Source organism: Odocoileus virginianus, chromosome 32, assembly GCF_023699985.2.
Source record: "Odocoileus virginianus isolate 20LAN1187 ecotype Illinois chromosome 32, Ovbor_1.2, whole genome shotgun sequence".
NCBI lineage: Eukaryota > Metazoa > Chordata > Mammalia > Artiodactyla > Cervidae > Odocoileus > Odocoileus virginianus.
Window position 1 is genome coordinate 6643047 of NC_069705.1, and position 21906 is coordinate 6664952.

The 21906-nt window shown below is 44.6% G+C and overlaps 1 protein-coding gene across 10 annotated transcripts in view; it reads left to right on the forward strand.

Annotated features, from left to right (window-relative positions):
* The window catches only part of THRB (thyroid hormone receptor beta), a 415008-nt gene that overhangs the window by 362117 nt on the left and 30985 nt on the right, over positions 1–21906 (forward strand). For all 10 annotated transcript variants that reach the window (XM_070459836.1, XM_070459832.1, XM_070459834.1 and 7 more), the window contains one exon: positions 21124–21224. In XM_070459836.1, the coding sequence (XP_070315937.1) occupies positions 21124–21224 (101 nt within the window). The remainder of the gene's footprint in view (positions 1–21123; positions 21225–21906) is intronic.

Consider the following 21906-nt stretch of genomic DNA (forward strand, 5'->3'; position numbering starts at 1 on the left):
CACCCAGGAGTTTGTCTCCCTGGGTTTCTTCCCTCATCTTGTCTCATCTGTTGCTTATTTTCTAATTCTTAATCTTCTTCCCTGAATCCATGTCACCTTTACTTCATGCGTAAAATCATCAGCCCTTACCGACTCTTGACAGTGGTTCACTTGACTCTTTGTGTTGAAAACACCTGCTATTAAACTACTTAGTGATAGGGCCCATGATTGACTTCCTGAATCAACACCTCTGCTCCCACCCGCTCCTTGCTTTGTACAGAACAGATACCCCATAGATGTTTGTTGAATAACTGTAATATCCTCCTTTCTCCGGTCCCATGTCCCTGCGCAAAATTCCTCATTGCAGTTGACTGGAGCTTTATGTCCAAAGTGGAAGTGTTATAATGGGACATTGCAACATCACATTGCCTGTGGTCCCTTAGGAGGGAAATGCCAAGAGGTCACCCATTCAGGGACTAACAGGATCCCAAGTGTACACGTTACCTCCTGAGGCCAGCCCTCCCGACTAAGTCTTCCAAAGAAAAAGGACCTCCAACTTCAAAGAAAGCAACTTGCACCCTTCCTGAATCATGATCTAGAACACACGTGCTCACCGCCATCCACATGGAGAAAACAGCATCGGTCATCATCGTAGCAGGCTTTTATCTCTAACTTGGTATTTGTTTGTGTCTTAAATGGCAGTTCTCCTAGAAAATGCCTCTCCCTTTTGGATCACTATCTTTAAATGTCAAGCGCATGACTACTACTTAAATCACAGTTAAGCTCAAAGATCATCTCAAAAGCAGAACTGAAAGAGAATGAAATGATAGTTGCACAGTCTGAAAAAGTATGGATATGTGTATCTGTGCAACTGAATCACTTTGCTGTACACCTAAAACTAACACTGCAGTATAAATCAACGACACTCCAATATGAAATAAAAATTGAACTCAAAAAAAGAAAAACGTAGCATACTATAAAAAGCATCCCCCCCACGATCAAAAGGGGGACACTGCTCTCCCAGAGGGGTGTTCTGCATACCGGGTGTGACACACACTTCCCCCTTGTGCGCTTACCAACACAACCAAGGCAAAATGAGCAAAGCGAAGTTCAGCTCCAGGCCGCATGTCGATTAGGCTAATGATGTAGAAAATCACCAGGGGCAAGGAGCAGAACAGAGCTCACAAACGCCAGCGGTGTTTTCAGATGTGCCTTGCGTGGTGTCTTTTAAAAACCTGTGGGCCCCATGTGTCCGTTTTCCTGCCTTAGAAGCCCATGGGTGACGTTCAACAACAGATGTAACGTTTGTGTGACTAGATTAATGTTCCAGAGTCATCAGGCTCGTTACGGCTGGATTTTCTCTGGTCCCTGCTAATAAACTAGATTATTGATTTTCGGATTTTCTGTGTATCCAAGGATAGTCTCTAAGATGTCTTTATAATGTTTCATGCTTAAGTTGTCAACCAAAATGACATAACAATGAGTAATCATTTTCTAATCATGTGGAAAGGAGTTAAAAACAGCATATAAAATGGATCTTCCCAGCCTTGGAGCCACAGACACGTCCCGGCTATCTGTCCTCCAGCCGGGCAGAGGCCGTGCCTACCTGCCTGCCATCTTTTCCGGGAATTAGGTGCATTCACAGCTTAAGACCTTTGATAGTCAGAAATCTGCTTTCCAACATGTTTGAATGGCAGCAGGGCTCCAAAGACACCTCCACCTAAATAGGATTTTAGCACATCAGGTGCCGTGGAAAGTACAGCAGGCTGGGCTGCCGGGCGGCTGGTGTTTATTCATCCCCGCGTCTCCTTGCATGTGTATGTATGTACGCTTCTCGCCGTATATGCCCGGCACGCGGGGCGTATGGGCTGGGGACTGCATCCATAGCGTGTGTGTATATGTAAAGTAGAAACAGATCCCGGGCACCAAAATGAACTTCTGTGTGCAAGAACTCTACGAAGTACACCCAGCTGCCGGCAGCAACTGCCACATGCAGGCCACTGATTATTACGCGTATTTCGAAGATAGTCCAGGTTACAGTGGTTGCAACGCTCAGGCTGTGCCCAGTAACAACATATATATGGAACAGGCCTGGGCAGTGAATCAGCCTTATACCTGTAGTTACCCTGGAAACGTGCTGAAAAGCAGGGACTCGGACTTGGACATGGCCCTGAATCAATACAGCCAACCTGAATATTTCACTGAAGAAAAGCCTACTTTTTCTCAAGTGCAGTCGCCATCGTACTCTCAGAAAAAAGGTAGGGACCATTTTCCTTCCGTTTGATCCAAGTTTCCGTGTTTGTCTCTGGGGTGTTTTAAAGGGACCCTTTGCATCCGCTTTGTCAAATCTTTGACTTTGAACGCTGAACGTTTGAAATTAAAAATAGCAGGAAAGAGAGGTTGCTAAGTGATTGAAAGGGGTCCTTGAACGGCAAAGATTTCCAAGCACTTTTTTCTTCCAGTATGCAAGCTGGATGGAGTTGGTTTGTTAGGCTGTGATTTTATTATCTATATAGCATGTGTGCACGAGTGTGGATACACACTGCCCACAGGGAATACTGTCAGCTTCTTTGCTAAAGAAAATACATTAAGGCTTCCCCCTTGGTGGACTGGCACTGTTGCTTTTGAAACGGGATCATTCTCCTCGGCTCTGGTTCAGATTAAAAACTCATTTGACTTTTTCTTGGCACTTATATATTGAAAGTTTATTTTAGGTAAGTAGTAAAATATTTTCACGATTTTTTTTGACCATACTATAATGTTGAGATGTTGAGATTTGTAAATGTTCTTTTTAATATATTTACTTAACCACATAAACTGTAAAGAAGCTACTTGTAATCATAACAAACTATAAGAATATAAAACTCATTAAGAAACTGATACACTTTACCTTGCCATCATGTGCCTAAAGGTGGACGTGTTTGCCATCATGTCAAATAAACTCTGCACAAAAGAGAATGAAATAGCCTTCAAAATATCCAATATTCAAACAAGTGCAATATCCATTTAACAGATGCTGCAGTTTTCCGATACTGTTTAATTTTCTATCAGTAGAACCTATCTCAGATTACCAAAAGCTAAAATAAAAGAGGCAAACTGATGGTACTCAAGAAACTTAAAAGCAGTTGCCAGATAGAAATGCTTTTGAAAATAGCTTAAATTCTAGTGCAAATATGCCAGAAACTCTTTTTTTTTTCCTGTGTAAATCCACAGGATATTTCAGTGGAAACCAAATTTATAGGTCTTCATAATTTGCAAGAATATAATGCCCTCTGATCTTCAAAGATGAACTTCTCCATGAAATTATCTTAAAACATAAGATAGTTTGATTGTGGATCCTATAAAAATTTTATTTGCCTTCCTTAATATGTCTCCACAATTAAAAGTAGCCCATTTAAACAAAACTTTGAAAAACAAAACCCCGTTTAGTTTTTACCATATGCTGTGTTTTTATTCTCTGTGTTATCCTGTAATTTCCAGATATGAAGGAAATTGAAGCATAAAACATTTTCAGAGTCATTCATCTGCATTTTCATTTAGTTTAACATTTTCTCTTGAAAGGCATCAGAAATTCTCACTTATTACAAGGGACACTGCATGTTAGAGCCCTAATAGGAACTTTGAGATAGATTGCATGCTCTCTATTTCACTTAATATTATACTTATAAGTAATTTATCTTTGAAAAGCAGTTAACATTGCTTCATTAGGCTTGCCTTGGTTTGTCTCTATATTTGGGCATTCCACTATTATTAAAAACTCTTACAAAACTTTAGAGCTTTTACTCTTTTTTTGTTTTGTCTTTTCACTGTATTTTCTTCCACCAGTGCCGGAGAATATTTGCTTATGAAATGCTAAACCAATGATTCTTTACTAATTAACTTGACGCATGAACTAGAAACTAAGACATCATATGCATATATTGATGTAATTTCTCAAAGCCATATGCCATTGAAAGGCCACTGCCACCTGCCAAACTCACTAAATCAAAGCAGGCAAATATTCTTAAATGCACCATTATTTACTGTTACAAGTCTTTAAGTAAATCCCAGTAAAACTAAACCCAGCTGTTAACTGTCTCTTAGGACAAAAGGTCAGACCCAACACGTTTATCCATATTGATCCATTATTGATTTTTGTTGTTGTTGGAGAACATCAGTCGTATCTCCTTAAGGCAAAATTAAGACTATAAACAGGTGTTCAGTGGGGCAGGCCTCATTATTCCAATTGGATTTTTATCTATTTTCATGAAATTCATAATTGCTTCATCTGTGCTTGTTGCTGTCATAACAGCTTTATAAACTCTTCAATAATGCAGTTGTTTTAAGTTTTTCACTGTTTTTTTTAAGGATGACTTTATTCTCTAGCCTTTAATTGGAGTTTTCTAGTATGTAGAAAATGATCATAATCTTGTTTTAAAAAAAAAAGTGTGTTATAAGTACACATAGATGAAATAAAGGAAGACTGCAGAACCCAGTGACAAGACTGATTATTTCAATAATAGACTTTAGAATGACTTAGTTCCCTTTGCATTGTTTTCCTGTCTTTACATGTATAAAATAGCCAAGAGGGGGAAAATGTTATCAAGCTCCTGAAGCACTGAGAACGTGAATTAACGGAGAGTTAGAATACAGTTCACTGAACGAAATTTAAAATAAAACTTTAAGAAGGGGAATAAGTAATTTCCACACAGCGAGGGACTGAGATCCACAGCATGCATTTACTTTTACCTAGATGAATCTACGTTTCATACAGTATATGAAAACACGTTTTCAATTTTTGAAAGTTAGGGACAAATCAAAAGAACTTGAGCAATCACTAAGAAGATACAGCTTCCTACTTCTTATCTTTCAAGGAGCCTAACCATGGTTTGTTATGTCAACATCAGCCAACAGAGCCGGTTCTGCCCCACACTTTCTTCCCAGTCCCAATTCAGAAGAAATAGAAGGAGCACATTTAGAAACCAGACAAAGGGAATGGAAATTGGCAGGCAGGGTGCTGTGTCTTCTCCTTTGTGGCCGAGGCTTCAGCAGAGCTAAAAGTCTTTTTTTTTTTTTTTTTTTTTTTTTGGCAAGGGGTGCTGGCTGTTTCCACCAGAAATTCCAGTTACATTCCAGAGTCCCCAAAGAGCCTGAGCCTGGCCGCTCTGCGGGCAGCTTGGCCAGTCCGCCTCTGGGTCTGCTTCAACAGGCTCCTTCCTTGCACTGTGTGTGTCCTGTGCAACTCGCCTCCCCTGGGTTCTCTGCTTGACATCCTCCGTACCATCTTTGTAAGATCTGCACGTCCAAAACACAGCTAGTGTGTTTACATACAAGTTGGTTATCATGTCCAAGAGAGTAAGAATTTCCTGGTTTTGAGCCAGGATCAAGGAGATGGGTGTGTTTGTCCTATTTCGTTTGCGGGTTGGATTGCACGTGTACTTGTTCACCAGCCGCCATCTTACTGTCACAGAAAGAAGACTTCATACCTGAAGAGACACCTTCACATAGAGCCATTGTTTCTGGATCTGTTTCCATTGCCACTCTACCTCTAGTCAGGAATCTAACATTTTTTTTTTCCATGTTCTGTAGCTCTGTTGACTGTGTGTGAGTAATTGTGTAGATATTAGAAATGGAAATGAAATGGTAGGTGGAGAATGACTGAAATGGTCCACATCAAAGAACACTGGATTAAAAACAAGAGTTAAGCCCTAAAGAAATCCTAATTAGAATTTCCTTGTTGTTGTTGTTTAGTTGCTAAGTCGACTAAACATGGACTGTAGCCCACTCGGCTCCCCGCTCCCTTGTCCATGGGATTTCCCAGGCAAGAATACTGGAGTGGGGTGCCATTTCCTCCTCCAAGGGGATCTTCCCAACCCAGGGGTGGAACTCACATCTCCTAAGTTGGCAGCAGATTCTTTACCACTGAGACCCCTGGGAAGCCACAATTAGAATTTCCTTAACGTCTGTTAAGGTTGAAGAAGGCTTGCTATACAGTAGAGCTGAGGATATTTAGGCTCGAGTCTGCCCTGAAAAACAGAAATGTTACACAAGAAACAAGTACCCTTAAACCCCAGAATCACACCCAGTCCAGGGAGAGGCAGGCAGAAAAGGAAACAAAGAAAGGGAAGATTTATGGTCAGTCCACCCAATGAACCAAGTGCCACAGGTGTCATGTCTTTACAGTGGAATCCTTAAGAGGTCAGTGCAACTGCAGACCTTCCTGCAGTGCTTATGTAATTGTAAGGGTGCTGGTACCAGTCAGGATTTCCACTTGGGCACCGCCACCCACGTGCTGTGAGGAGTCGACACCACCCCAGAAAATAATAGGAAGTTTTTTTTTTTTTTAAATACAAAACACCTTAGCTGTTCAACAGGTTAAAGTGCCTCTCAGCACCCAGAAATGCAAGCAAAGGAAGGAACCATAGTTGTTTCCAAAGCAGGCCCAAGTGCCGACGAAAGCTCGAGCCTGCCCTTCTGTCTTCTCTTTCCTGAGAACCAGAGGTTGTCTCGTCAGAGGCATGTCCTTCAGAGATTTCACTGGGTGCCCTCAGGCGTCCACTGTCACTGCTCAAGGTGACAGGCATACCAGGAGTCCAAGGTGTTAGGAGACGCTGAAGTCAGGGGCTGGCAGGCTGGGGAAGGAGTGTTGGAGCTGTGTGCTTGCTGCGTTGGGGGTTCCCATCCACCGCCTCTCATCCCTTTGTGAAATCATTCCTGCAGACTCTGGTTTTTCTCAGCTCCCAGCATTGAGGGGCACTCAGCCTGAGACCCAGTGGCCTCCCACTCTGCCGTCTGCTCTGGGCCAGCTTTTAGGACCCCTCTCCTCCTACTAAAGCACCAGGGACCTGCCTTCCCCCATTTCCATGCCCTGGTGGCGACCGCGGCCTGTCCTTGGTCCCAGGCTCATCTCAGGCCTGAGAGGATCTCCTCAGCCCTCCAGAGACACTCCCGGGGCGGTCCTTCCGCCACCCGCGCGCAGACACTTCCTGCCGCGCTGCCCCGTTTCCGCGAGTCCCACCCTCTCCCCAAAAGCCTCTCTTCCGGTCCCCCCTGCCCCCACCCCCGCGCTCTCCACCCTCCACAGGGCCCCTCCTCAAGGTGTCCCACCCTCTCCGTGACCTGCCGGGCCAGACACCCACTCAGCCAACTCTCCCCTGCCCTGAAGTGCTCCCTCGGGATTCTGGCTCTGTGCTTCCTGCCACACCCGCTGTTCCAGAAAGCTCGGCCCGTTTCCTCGCGCCCCTCACGCGCCCCTCACCCCTGAACCGATGATCCTTTTCTCTCCGCCGCCTCCCCTCAGGTCAGGACCCACCTCACAGCCCGTCAGCCTTTGCGGTTTAACCAGCCCCGCGTTCGCCCCCAAAGGCCCGCTCCCCACCAGCCCTGACTTCCCAGACAGGCATCCATTACTTAGTACAACAGTGCTGAATCTTTTGTGTAAGTCGCCTTTTTTTGGAAGAAAATAAGTGATACATAATGTGTATCAGACCAGAGTTTCCCATCTTGACACGCGCGGATGACTTTCGAGGCCGGATCCTCTGTGCGGTGCGGCCGTCCTGCGCCTCGTAGAACGTTTAGCAACGTCCCTGGCCTCCGGGCAGCAGATGCCAATAGCCCAGTCGCGACAACAGCAGTGCCTCCAGATATTGCCAGGTGTCCCCTTGGGGGACACCGTTGAGAACCACTGCCTCGAAAGAACTGATTATTTAGAAAGCTCCCGAAGGAAAGGGTATTTTGTAAAAGTTCTTCTTTGTCATGTGAAATATGAAAAGCCTCCTCGGCTTTCAAAAGGAAAAGTGTAGATTTTTGTGTTTTGAATTGATTCAAACTGGAGTACACTTGAACATCCATATACATGTATACCTGCAACATGCTACTTACACATGTGTGTTAGAGATGGCCCGCGTGGTCTGGGCTGCATTCCTTCCACCACATAGGCTTGTTTATATCAGCTCTGTCTAGACATAAGCACTCCCTTGCCTTCGTACTCCGTGACTGCAGGGGTGACCTCAGGAAGACCAGTGCAGCTTCAAACAACAAGGATGCCATCTGATGCCAAACCCAGCTGCCCCTTCCTTCACGAGACATCGGATTGAAGAGCTGCTAGATCTTTCTAGCCTCATTCTTAGATCTAGACCTTGACTCTCATTCTGAAGGGTGTTAGACAAAGAAAAGGCACCCATTTTCCTCAGACCTGCAGGGCATGAAATAACTATGGTTGCTTCTGGGTAAGCCCAATACCATAAACTGACTCTCAAAGGAAAATCAGAGATCAAAGGCAGCCACTGTGCCCGTTTCTCATGACCTTTTCTGCTGCCTCTTTTCCCCATTCTCCTAAAACACTTTCCCTGCCTGCTTTCTAACTTATCGCCTCTTTAAACATAGGGGATGACTGGGGATTCCCTGGTGGTCCAGGGGTGAGAACGCGGCGCTTTCGCTGCTGTGACCGGGGTTCAATCCTTGCTCGGGGCTAGGGTCAGGATTAGTGTTAAGCTCTCACAAGCCATGAGGCACAGCCAAAAATAAAATATTTAAAAATCTGAAATTAAATAAAATAGGAAGTGATCTCATTAGTATCAGAATTCTGAAACTCCAATGCTTGTAAGCACTAGAGCGCCGACCTCAGCAACTGAGAGATGAAGTTGTTCCCTAAGGACAACCCAGTTTAAATTTTTCAACCATCACACGCATTGTTTACATGTTGCAGGACCAGAATTTTCACTTCCATAAAGAAATGCATCATTTCACTTTTCTTGAATTACTTGTGTCTTCCCACTTTTGACAAAGACAAAAATTCTGTGAAATATTTCTTTACTCATCAAAAGATGATGCAAGACTAGACCTAAGTGACCGCTGACATTTGGCCTCCCTCAGGGAGGGGTGCTGACTGCAGAGAACTAGGGGGTCTCTCTGTTAGGAGGGGGGCTGCCTGATTGGTGCTCTGGGAGGATTTGGGCTCAGTATGCCAGATCTTCCCGTTTTTTCACATGAAGCTAGATTTTATGTGAAATCCTGGTTTTAAAAATTGGCTGAGATTTTTAAACACTCTGAAAGCCAAACAGTGCAAACTGCCAGTGTGTGTATCCTTTTGATTAACATTTTGACTGACTCATTATACCGGTCTTTTCCCTTTCTTCGTGATTTGCATCTTCAAGTGGTTTAGCTCTAATTGTAGATTGAAAGGTTATGTCAGCTTCTGAGGGTTGGAGTCCGTAGGGACCGGGAGAAGAAAGGTTAATTAGGGACTTCATTGTGTAAAACTGTATTATGCCCCTTGCATGAGTCATGTCTGACTCTTCTGCGACCCTGTAGACAGTAGCCCTCCAGGCTCCTCTGTCCGTGGGATTTCCCAGGCAAGGATACTGGAATGGGTGGCCATGCCCTTCTCCAGGGGATCTTCCCGACCCAGGAACTGAACCTGCATCTCCTGGATTGCAGGCAGATTCTTTTACCACAGAGCCACCTGGGAGATCTGTATCATGCCCTAGCCTCAGTCCTAAAAACGATTTATTCTAGTTTCAGAAACTCTTGAGTCAGAAGAAACCATCTAAACCTTGTTTTGCCCCTTTTTCTGCCCTAAGATTCCAGATAAAGGAAATTCAGAGACCTTTATGCTCGTGTCCTCTCCCTTTCTGGACTGACACCGCTGACCTGGCCTCCTTTCTGCTTCCCTCCCCTCTTCTGCCCCCTCTCTCCTGAGCTCTAGAGTTTGAAGACTTGCAACTCTTGTCACCCCAGCCAGTCAGAGGGCAGGGTGTAAAGCAAAGACGTGCTATTCTAAGGAAAGATTTCATGAACGGGAGCATCTGGGCAGCTCTGTTGGGAAATTGCAGACCTCGAAAGTTAACACTGCTTGAAGTTTGAACCCCATTCCTTACACACTGGAGCATACATGTTTGTTAAGTAAATGGATGGATGAATGAATGGATGAATATAGTGTTTATCAAAGGGTTAAATACTAACATGATGCAAAACTTGGTATCTAATACCAAGAATTAAACGTAATATGAATCAGGATTATTATGTTGGGGAAAAGCTAAGGTATGGAGTGTTTCCGATTTTTTTAAATATATAAAAAAATAACATGATGTCGAAAGTCCTGTGGGGAAAAAAAGCTTCAGTCAGAAGGACCTAGCTGATAGAAGGACCTATCAAAGGGATAATTTGAGGAAGTTCCAGGTAAAATTGGAAGAGTGACTAAACATGCTAATGTTTTAGCTTCCTTGGGAGTATAAAAACATATGCTCATCTGATAGCCTCACCCGAACTGCTTAGGGTCTGTAGCCTTAACCTCACCATGAACCAGCACCTTTCTGAATGACCCAAAGGGTTTCCCACCGCCAGTGATAACAGCTGCTCCTTTCAGACACCAGGACAGCTGTGCCAGGCAAGCGGTCTTACCCGGAAGGGTAGATGAGCAGATGGGAAATGGCCTCTGGTCTCGACTCCCCTCTCCTTCTGCTGGGCCGACCATCCGAGGCAGTTTCTTCTCCTTTCCACCTACCAGCAAGGTCTGCCTTACGTTCTGTTCCTAAGGACTGTATGTCCACCACGGTGATGAGGGTCTTCCTTCTCCTAGGGCCTGAGGTGCTGTTATAATTCACTCAAAAGAGTTAGACTAGGTTCCCTCTGATCTTACCCGTTCATTAATTAGAAACCAAGTGAATCTCACTCAATGCGAACCAAGAAGCCAGACTTGCTACCAGTTGCATCATTTCTGACACAAATGCACACATCTTTCCCTTTCACATACTAAGTTCCTCTGAGAACCAAATTTTTTAAAATTAAAATCAAACTCTCAAAAGCAACAGAGATAAACCTTGAAAAATACTGCACTCAGTGAAAGCCAGTCACCAAAGAATACATGTGGTACATTTCCATTTATACAAAATGTCGAGAATAGGCCAATAGGTAGAAACAGAAAATGGATTGGTGGTTGCTTGGAGCAGAGCAGATGGGGAGTTGAGAGGAATAGGAAGTGGCTTCTAAAGGTACAGACTTTCTTAGGATGAGGATGAAAATGTTCTAAAACTGATGACAGTGTGATTTTACAACTCTGTGAATATATTAAAAGCCGTTGAATTGTATGGTATGTGAATTAGATCTTAAAGTTCCTAGCCAAAAAAGTAAAAAAAAAATTAGTAATACTTTAGCATATCTATCTATTTTAATGCAGAGTAATGCTCAGCAATTAGTCAGACATTGCCAAGTGTTCACTAAAAAAAAAAAAAAACTCTCCCAGTCCTTTGTTGAACTAACAGATGGAGTTTGCTTTCATAATAATATCCTTGATAAAGTGACAGCACAGTTGATTAGTCTAAGATACAATGCATCTGAGAATATAAAAGCTAGGCAAAATGCATCATCCTTGGACAGTCACATGTAGTCACGGGTCTTATTTAAACACACTTCTTTAACAGTCAGTCCCCTGAGACAATTCACAGATGCAGTTCTCAGGTGAACAGCGAGGCCTCCAGACTGTGTTTCTCATATTTGTTTCCAGGCAGAACCCAGTACTGACACCCAGTGAGTGTGCACTCCTGACAGCATGCATTTCCTCATCTGGGCATATTTATGGGCCAGCAAGTGACTGTTTGGTGTGCGTGAAGAAGAAAAAGGATGGAGACCCCGAGAGAGGAGAGAAAGCAGTGGTTAAGTTCTCTAGGAGAACTGGTTACCGTTTGATGTGTCAAGCATGTTCAGTAACCCAAAGAGAGTCCCTACCCACCTATCCACCTGTGTGGGATCTCACTCCCGGTGACAGTTATTTAATGATGAATGATGGACCTAGGCATAATGACTGATGTATTGTTGCCTGGGTGACTGTTTTGGGTAAATAAGATGGTTCTGAGTTAATATTTTGGAGAAAAGAAAGACATGGGTGGGGTGCACTAGTGTACAACTGCTACCACTTAAGTAGATGTTTCTGTAGATGTTCTGATGTTTTAACTACAGACATAATCACCTATTCATTCACCCTCCAAGAAGATAATCTAGGAGAAATACAAGAGCAAAGCAAACCACCCTTCAGACTCACAGCCAGAACACAGAAGGCATCCATTCCACCCACACATTGAATTATCACTAGACTCCAGGTTCCCAAGAACTTTAAAGGCCAAACAGTTCAACCATCTACCTAAAGTGTTGAGCTACAGACAGGAAGAAACCTTCAGTGTCCTACTGCCAACAGCAAAGAGTAAGGCAGAAAGGTGCTGATGAGGTAGGGGGGCAGGGTCCTACGTCTTCCTAGTTCTGACAGATGGTCTCCAGCACTCCCAAGGTGTGTCCCTCAAGCCACAGAGTGTCCAGTTGCACTACAGTTGGTTCCCAAGGATGAGAAAGAAAAGACCTGTAGCTCTCTCTCCTTTATCTCTGCCATCTGCACTTGATACCAAAGTATCTGACAAAATGCGCATCACCTCTGGGTGAAAGAAGTCAAGATGTAGCTTCCCTATACAGATGGAGAATAAGTATGTGAAAAGATACTCCACATGACTAATCACCAGGGAAATGCAAATCAGAATCACAATATCACCTCACACCTGTCAGAGTGACTGTCATCAAAAAGAACACAAACAACAAATGTTGGCAAGAATGTAGAGAAAAGGGGATCAATCCCATACACTGTTGAAGGGAATGTAAATTAGTGCAGTCACTATGGAGAATAATATGAGGTTTCTCAAAAAAAACTAAAAATAGAACTACTATGTATATCAGTCGCTGAGTTGTGTCCAGCTCTTTGCGACCCCATGGATATAGCCCACTAAGGCTCCTCTGTCCACAGGATTCACCATCAAGAATACTGTAGTGGGTTGCCATTCTGTTCTCCAGGAAGTCTTCCTGACCCAGGGGTTGAACCTGGGTCTCCTGCATTGCAGGCAGACTCTTTACCACCGGAGCCACCAGGGGAGCCCTAGTACTTAGTTGTAGAAGTACTGTATGACCTAGAAATTCCACTCCCAGGTATATACCAGAAAAAAAGCAAAAACACTGGGACTTCCCTGGTGGTCCAGTGGTTAAGAATCCACCTTCCAGTGCAGAGGACACAGGTTTGATCTCTGGCCGGGCACTAAGATCCCACGTGCCGTGGGGCAAATAAGCCCCGTGCTGCAACTTCTGAGCCACACAGTGAGAAGCCTGAGCACGGCAACCAAGTTCCCAAGTGCTACAGCTAAGACCCAGTGCGGCCAAACAAGTAAATAAATAATTACAGTTTAAAAAACAGGCACTCTAATTTTAAAGTGTCCATGCACCTCAATGTTCTTAGCAGCATAATTTGCAATAGCCGAGATGTGGAAGCATCCTCAGTGTCTATAAACAGATGAATGGATACAAAAGATGTGGTATATGTACACAAGGAAATATTACTCAGCCATAAAAAAGGATGAAATGTTGCCTTTTGCAACAACATGGAAGGACAGCATTATGCTGAGTGAAATAAGTCCGACTGGGAAAGACAAAAATTGTATGAGATCACTTATACGTAGACTCTAAACAGTACAACACACTAGTGAATATAATAAAAAAGAAACAGACTCATAGAGAACAAACTGGTAGGGAAGGGAGGAGGGGCAAAATAGGGTGGGAGAGGGAGGGACCAAATTATTAGGTGTAAAATAAGCTACAAGGATATAGTAACAACACATTGAATATAGCCAATATTTTATAATAACTATAAATGAAGTATAACCTTTAGAAGCTGTGACACTATATTGGACACCTGTAATTTATATAATATTGTATAGCAACTATACTTCAATAAGAAAATTTAATTTTAAAAATAAGATGTAGCTTTCCTGACAACGTGGATATGTATATTCTATCTGACTTTACCAGGAAGGTGCATTTTTTTAATAACTGGGTTACTTTGTGTTTTTTAAGTATGTGTTTCAATGCACACAGGAGCATGTGTGCACATACAGTCAAACATACTAATTTAAGATGTAGAAACACCAAATGCTACAGTAGTCATCTCTGTGGTAGAAAGCTGATAGGTAAGTTTGTTTTTTGCTGATTTATGTCTTCAGTTTTTCTACAATAAATTGTATTGTTTGTATAATTTTTATTTAAAGAATCCGGACTTTATAAGAAACTAATGCACACGGTTTTCTACATGGCGGTTATTCTGCTTATTTGTTAATTATGTGTTCATCTATCTTTGGCTGCGGGGGTCTCTGCTGCTGGGTGAAGCTTCCTCAGATTGTGGCGGGGCTGCCTTCCAGCTGCGCTTCGAGGACTCCTCGCGGCAGTGGCTTCTCTCGCTCGGAGCTCAGGCTCCAGGCCCGAGAGCCTCCGTAGTTGTGGCACTCAGGCTTAGTTGCTCTGCGTCATGTGGGATCTTCCCGGACCAGGGATCGAACCCATGTCCCCTGCATTGGCAGGTGGATTCTTTCCCACTGTGCCACCAGGGACGTCCCTGTATGTATTGGGTTTGATCCCTAGAGACTGATCACTGTAATGTTACATAGGTCCAGAGTATGCCTGACCGTGGTCACCCCAATCCTACACACTTAATCACTAGTTGCTTCTCTGGACATAGATCCCTGTTGGAACGCTTATGTTTCTTTTTCCTAAGAATGAACTCCACCCCCCCCCCAAAAAAAAACTGTGTTTAGAGTAAATCAACACCCTGTGAGTTTTCCTGTAGATTTTGTTAGTATTTCTCCTTAAATTTGAGTTGCCTAACATTCGGTGGCATACTACTTTGGGGTTTGGGGTTTACAATCATGTAAAGGAGAGACCTAACCAGGAAGCAAAGACTCTTCTTGAGTGTGATGAATAGTGGATTTTTTAATGCATGGGAAGTTGCAAACGCCTCTCTCATTTATCTATTTTCAGTTTCAGTTTCTCTGGGTCTCTGTTGCTGCGTGTGGGCCTCTAGTCTCTGCGAGCAGGGGCTCCTCTCCAGCTGCAGGGTGCCGGCTCCTCTTGCCGTGGAGCACAGTCTCTGGGGCACGTGGGCGTCAGTGGCTGCAGCACTCGAGCTCAGTAGCTACAGCTCCCAGGCTCTAGATTACTAGCTCAACGGGCTCAGTTGCTCTGAGGCATCTGGGGTCTCCCCAGACCTGGAATCGAACCCGTGTCCCCTGCATGGGCAAGCAGACTCTCATCCACTGTACCACCCATAGTGGTTTTCATAGCCCAAAGTAGACAGTTGAGCAAGATGTATAAAATTCAGACTTCAAATCTCCATTTTCAGTGATGGCGTCTCAACTGAACTGGACTGGCCATAGTGATTTTCATTTCTCCACTGGAGGAACACGTATCGCCCTTCAGCTTTCCTTAGCACTGTGTCCGAGTCCTAGTGAACCCAGTGATGAGAGCTACCAAAGCAAGCAGGACTGAATCTAGTTGATCAGCGAGCATGCATGCCCCCAGATCTCTACGTCTTAGATGAGTTTGAATCTGGACGTCTTCATCTGAGTGGAATTTGGGGGGTTTTAACCAAAGTTCAAACATCCTAAGGCAGTGTTCATGAAGCTGGAAGCTCAGGCCCTGCGTCTGCGTTATTAGCTCTTCCGGAAACCCTTGCGGAGACCCTCAGCCTCTCGGGCACCGCTCCAGCCTGCCAGCCTGCCCGTCTACACGTGCCAGATACCGGCCTCCTCCCTGTGTCTTCCCCTCTGGAGGGCTGGCAGCAGTGATCTGGAGAAACTGTGATGCTGTCCATCAGAGGAACCAGGAGCAGACACCAGGGTTTCAGCATGGACGTATGGTCCCCGCCCTCTCGCTGCAACCCTAACACTTACAGTGAACCAGAGATCACGTCTAAGGGGGAGGAAGCTCACCCCTATTAGCTGCAGGGGCTGAGGGCGGCCACTGACAAACACGGGGAGGAATGAGAGCACCTGTCCTGGACTCGGGCCACGGTGGGCAGGAGGGCCACTCGGAGACTTACCCCAGCCCCGACCACGTCGTATGCAGATGGTCCATGATTGTCTGCTTCCCCCAAAACACTTGAAGCTGCCCCAAGAATTAAGACTCGGTTGTCTTCAGCTCCTTGGCACATTGCCTGGCATGGAATCCTCTCATATATATGTTTGTTGAATGGAACCTCTTTTCTCTCCTGGTTTCTTTGTTTCCTAATAGGAGCTTTATTGAGACATATTTCACATACTATAAAATTCACAGATTTATACAAAATATGTCCATACAAAACAATGGTTTTCTTTTTTAATTCCATTTATTTTTATTCTTTGATGTTGTAGTTGCACCATGCAGCATGTGAGATCTTGGTTTGTGAACCAGGGACCGAACCCCAGCCCCCTGCAGTGGAAGTGCAGAGTCGTGACCAGGGAAGTCCCCAAAACAACAGTTTTTCACCCAGTGGTTTTTAGTATATTCACAGAGTTGTGCAGCCATCAACACAACACAATTCCAAAACATTTTCATTACCTTGGAAAGAAACTTTGTATCCTTCAGTGGTCATCGTCCATTCTCCCCTTCCTCCAGACATTGGCAACCACTAATCTAATTTCTGTCTTTATGAATTTGCCTAATCTAGATATTTCACAGAAATAGAGGTATACGATACGTGGCATTTCGTATCTGGCTTCGTATCTGGCTTCTTTCATGGTATGCTTTCCAGATTCTTCCATGTTGTATCGTGGTACTTACTTCCTTTTCATGACTGAATAGTATTCCATTGTACAAATATACTATATTTTGACTACCCATTCATCATTTGATGGACATTTGGGTGGTTTCTACCTTCTGAATATTGTGAATAGTGCTGCTTTGGACAAGTTTCTGTACAGACACATATTTTCAGTTCTCTTGAGTGTATATTTCAGAGTAGAATTGCTGGGTCATATGTCACTTTGTGTTTAACCTTTTGAGGAACTGCAAAGTGCCAAACTGCCCAAGTGCTTTTCCAAAGCACATTTCGTATTCTTGCCAGCAATATATGAGTGCTCTGATTTCTCCATATCCTCACCAACATGTGTTATTATCTGCCATTTTATCATAACCAACCTAGAGGGTGTTAAGCAGCATTTCAGTATGATCCTGATTTGCATTTCCTTGCAATGATATTGAGCATCTTTTCATGTTTTTTCCCTTCATTTTCACCTTTTTCTCTCATTGAGAAATAACCAGGACTGGAAATACAGAACTCGGTTCCTTACACTATGCTTGCGCAAGGAAGAAACCGTGTCTTACTTGTTTTTATATTACAAGCACTAAGCACCATGTTAGTCGCTCAGTCGTGTCCAACTCTTCCGACCCTGTGGACTGTAGCCCGCCAAGCTCCTCTGTCCGTGGAGTATTTCAGCAAAGAATACTGAAGTGGGTGGCCATTCTCTTCTCAGGAGATCTTCTCAACCCAGGGGTCAAACCCAGGTCTCCTGCATTGCAGGCGGATTCTTTACCATCTGATCCACCAGGGAAGCCTGAGCACAGTGGTAGATGCTAAAAAATAAATGTTTCTAAATTCATGAATAGACGACTGATTGGATGAACACACAAATCTCTCCAGTTCCCCTTTTTCTCTGCCCAGATCCCTCCCAGAATTCTCTTTTTTTTAAATGTCTGATGAGAATTTTGAAACATTTGAAGTGAACTCAACAGATGATTCATGTTTGCATGATGCAAAAGTAAACTAAGAAAAGCTGTGATATTTAAAAAGATAATCCTGTGCATTACCAAATCTTGCTTTGAACTCATTTCTCTCCCTCCCAAAAGGGATATTCTTCTAAAATAAAATCTGAGCACAGTGATTATGAAAAGGGTTCATTTTCTTCTGTTTTCTCAAAGGATTTTTTCTGAAAAGTAAGCCCTCAGTGACCCAGTTCAATGAAAGATTCATGAAAATGTCATGATAAAACATATAGTAAGTCATCTGTCGTTTCAACCTGGCTGATCTTTTTTGGAACCAGTAAGGGTTTCCCGAGTCAAAGAACTTCGCTAAGACCATGATAAAGAGAAAGAATGATTTTGTTTTCTCAGCCTCTCCACATCCTAACAAATCAAGCCTTTTCGGTTTTCCCTGAAGCTCCGTGCTTCTATGGTAAACCTCTGGTACCTATGAAACTGGATTCGCCCTCTGAAGCGTTTCTTATATTTGGACATTGTGTACAAGGAAAGGAAAGAGGCAGACATGGGTGGGAAGTACATAGCTTCTGTTTGTCTTTAATTTCCTGGGTCATGGAATTTAATAAGCTCAGAGTGCAGTAATAGGAGTTGTCATGGTTGGATTTATTTCTTAATAAGCAGAACCACTATTCACTGCAGCCATGAAATTAAAAGATGCTTGCTCCTTGGAAGAAAAGCTGTGACAAACCTAGACAATGTATTAAAAAGCAGAGACATCACTTTGCCAACAAAGGTCCATCTAGTGAAAGCTATGGTGTTTCCAGTAGTCATGTACAGATGTGAGAGTTGGACCATAAAGAAGGCTGAGCACCAAAGAACTGATGCTTTTGAGCTGTGGTGTTGGAGAAGATTTTGGAGAGTCCCTTGGACTGCAAGGAGATCCAGCCAGTCCATCCTAAAGGAGATCAGTCCTGAATATTCATTGGAAGGACTGATGCTGAAGCTGAAAGTCCAATACTTGGGCCACCTGATGCAAAGAACCGACTCATTGGAAGAGACCCTGATGCTGGGAAAGATTAAAGGCAGGAGGAGAAGGGGATGACAGAGGATGAGTTGGTTGGATGGCATTACTGACTCACTGTACATGAGTTTGAGTAATCTCTGGGAGATGGTGATGGACAGGGAGGCCTGGCGTGCTGCAGTCCATGGGGTCGCAGGGAGTCGGACACGACTGAGCGACTGAACGACAACCACCCAGTTGTTGAGCTGTGTAATCACATCACAAGTTTGCAGAACCTTTTTGTAAAATTTATTTGTTTGTTCACTTTCATTTTTGGCTGTGCTGGGCGTTTCATTGCAGTGCGGGCTTTCTGCAGTTGCGGTGAGCGGGGGCTTCTCTCCAGTTACAACGTGCGGGCTTGTCTTCGTGGTGGCTTCTCTTGTTGCAGAGCACGGCTGCAGCGTACACAAGCTCAGCAGCTGTGGTGATGAGCTTAGTTACTCCCCAGCATGTGGGGTCATCCCGAACCAGGGATCGAGCCTGTGTCTCCTACATTGGCAGCTGTCTCCATTCTTTATCACTGAGTCACCAGGAAAGCCCTGCAGAACCTTTTTTTTTTTTAAAGATGGCCTTATTCATTCTACTTTTGAAGTTGTTTTTAGAAAAAGACCAACACAACTTAAATACTGGAGGGCTGGAAGTCAAGATCTCGGCTTTCTTCTCTGCAGTTAATTTCTGGTTTGAGCCTGAGGAAGGTCAAACTGATGAACGCTGGTTCATCTCAAAATTATTTGCTCTCCCAGGGCCTTTCCAGCTATAAAGTTTTCTGAATTTATTGCATGGTACCTAAATTGCAAAGGGATCAAGTCCCCTAAGCACAGGTTCAGAAATAAGTCTTTCAAAAGAGACTGTGATCCACAGCACCCCAGGTGTCTCACATCCTGGCCTCTCTGGATCCCTCCGTACAAACCCAGCCCAGGGAGTCTCAATTCTAGATGTACGTTAGAATCACCCAGAGAATGTTTAGGTAATTCCATGCCTATGTTTCTACACCCTAAGACCAGTGAAATAAGATTCTCAGGGGGCTGGTCTCAGATTCAGTATTTTTAAATGGCTGATCCCAAGATTCAATTTTCTTTTTTATTTTGACTGCACCATGTGGTGTGTGGGATCTTAGTTCCCTGACCAGGGATTGAACCTGGGCCCTCACCAGTGAAAGTGCAGGGTCCTAACCACTGGACTGCCATGGAATTTCCCGTAAGTCAATACTTTTAAGCAGGACGATTCTAAAGTCTAGTCAGGGTGGGAAACCCATTGTTTACCCAAGGAGCCTATTGTCTTACAGCATTAGGATGAGTAAGCAAAGTGTTTCCCCAGCTCTGTAATCTAAATTGTGATTGGGGTGTGATCATGGGAACAAATCCTTTCAGGAGCAAAGAACAGGTAGCTCTAAAAAGACCTTATGATTTCTTTTTAATAATTACTTGTAATGTTACATATAACAAAAATGATAAATTCATTTATGGTAAGTATTTTAAAATAAAATCCCAGTCTCTCTGCTTCACCCATTGGCTCCAAGAGCCTCTGGACCCATTCCTGCCTGCATAGCAAGTGTGCACAGCTGTTTCCAAGGCATTTAGAAATCCTGGGCCTGATTATTAACTCTGTAAGTGTGTGCTAAGATCCTAGAGAGAGAGAAGATACTGAGGAAGTGTATTGTCAGGGAAAGACTTTTTAAATTTTATTTATAATTAATTGGAGGATAATTGCTTTACAATATTGTGTCGGTTTCTGCCATACATCAACGTGAATCAGCCACAGGTATACACATGTCTTGAGAGTCCCTTGGACTGCAAGGAGACCCAGCCAGTCCATCCTAAAGAAATCAGTCCTGAATATTCATTGGAAGGACTGATGCTGAATTTGAAACTCCAATACTTTGGCCACCTGATGTGAAGAACTGACTCACTGGAAAAGACCCTGATGCTGGGAAAGATTGAAGGTGGGAGGAGAAGGGGACGACAGAGAATGAGGTGGTTGGATGGCATCACTGACTCGATGGACATGAGTCTGAGTAAACTCCAGGAGTTGGTGATGGACAGGGAGGCCTGGCGTGCTGCAGTCCATGGGGTCCCAAAGAGTCGGACACGACTGAGCGACTGAACTGATTACATGTGTCCCCCCTCTTGAGCCTCCCTCCCACCTCCCGCCCCCACCCCATCCCACCCCTCTAGGGTGTCCCAGAGCCCCGGGTTTTGTTCCTGAGTCATACAGCCAATTCCCGCTGGCTCTCTGCTTTACAGATGGTGGTCTATATGTTTCCTCGCTGCTCTCTCCACTCATCCCACCCTCTCCTTCCCACAGACATGGAGAGCAGACTTACGGACATGGAAGGGGGGTGGGGAGTGGTGGGAAAGACTTTTAAAACGTTCTCTTGTTCGGTGTTTTATTTACGTTCTATATTTAAAGCTAAATGACCACAATGTGTAAAGCATAAAGCAAAAACTGTACCGAAACGCGTAGAAACAATTCGGTCTTGCCCTCACCCGCCCTCCCGCCGTGCGCCCCTCCTGGCTGCGGCGTCTTCGACGTGAACGTGACGCTTTCTCACCCCTCCTCTGTCCTCCGCACAGGCTACATCCCCAGCTACTTAGACAAGGACGAGCTCTGCGTCGTGTGCGGTGACAAAGCCACGGGGTACCACTATCGCTGCATCACGTGCGAAGGCTGCAAGGTAAGCGCGGGCCGGCCCCTCCCGGAGCCTCCGGGACGCAGCCGGACGGTTCAGGTCGAGTTCCAGCCAACCCCGGACATGCACGGGCTGTGATCATCCGGGTGTCTGGTGGACCTCTTCATTTGGGGAGGTGGGGGACGCATATTCAAGACTGAGTTTTTTTTTCCCAAATCGAAAATAACTAGACGAAGTTTTGCGAGAGCGTGAGGGCTGGCGGTGGCGGTGGTCACTCAGAGGTGTCCGACCTTTCCCAGCCCTGCGGCCTGCAGCACGCGCGCTGTCCTCCGCTGTCTCTCCGGGTTTGCTCAGACTCACGTCCATTCAGTCCTTGATGCATCCAACAGGTAGAAAAATTGAGAGGACATTGATAAAGGCCTCCTTTTCAGTTTACAAACGCATTGATATTTTATGACGTGTTACCATCCCAGGAAATGACCATTTCTCCTCCTGCGTTCTCTGGAGTGTTTCAGGGGACAGAGTTGGCCTCAACCCCAGGCTGTTTGCCCGTGTGAACCTGACTGAACATGCTCACCTTTCAGGGTTCCCTTAGGCACTATCAGGCTGCTGATGCTGCTGCGAAGTCGCTTCAGTTGTGTCCACTCTGTGCGACCCACCAGGGTCGGGGCCCTGGGATTCTCCAGGCAAGAGTACTGGAGTGGGGTGCCATTGCCTTCTCCAATCT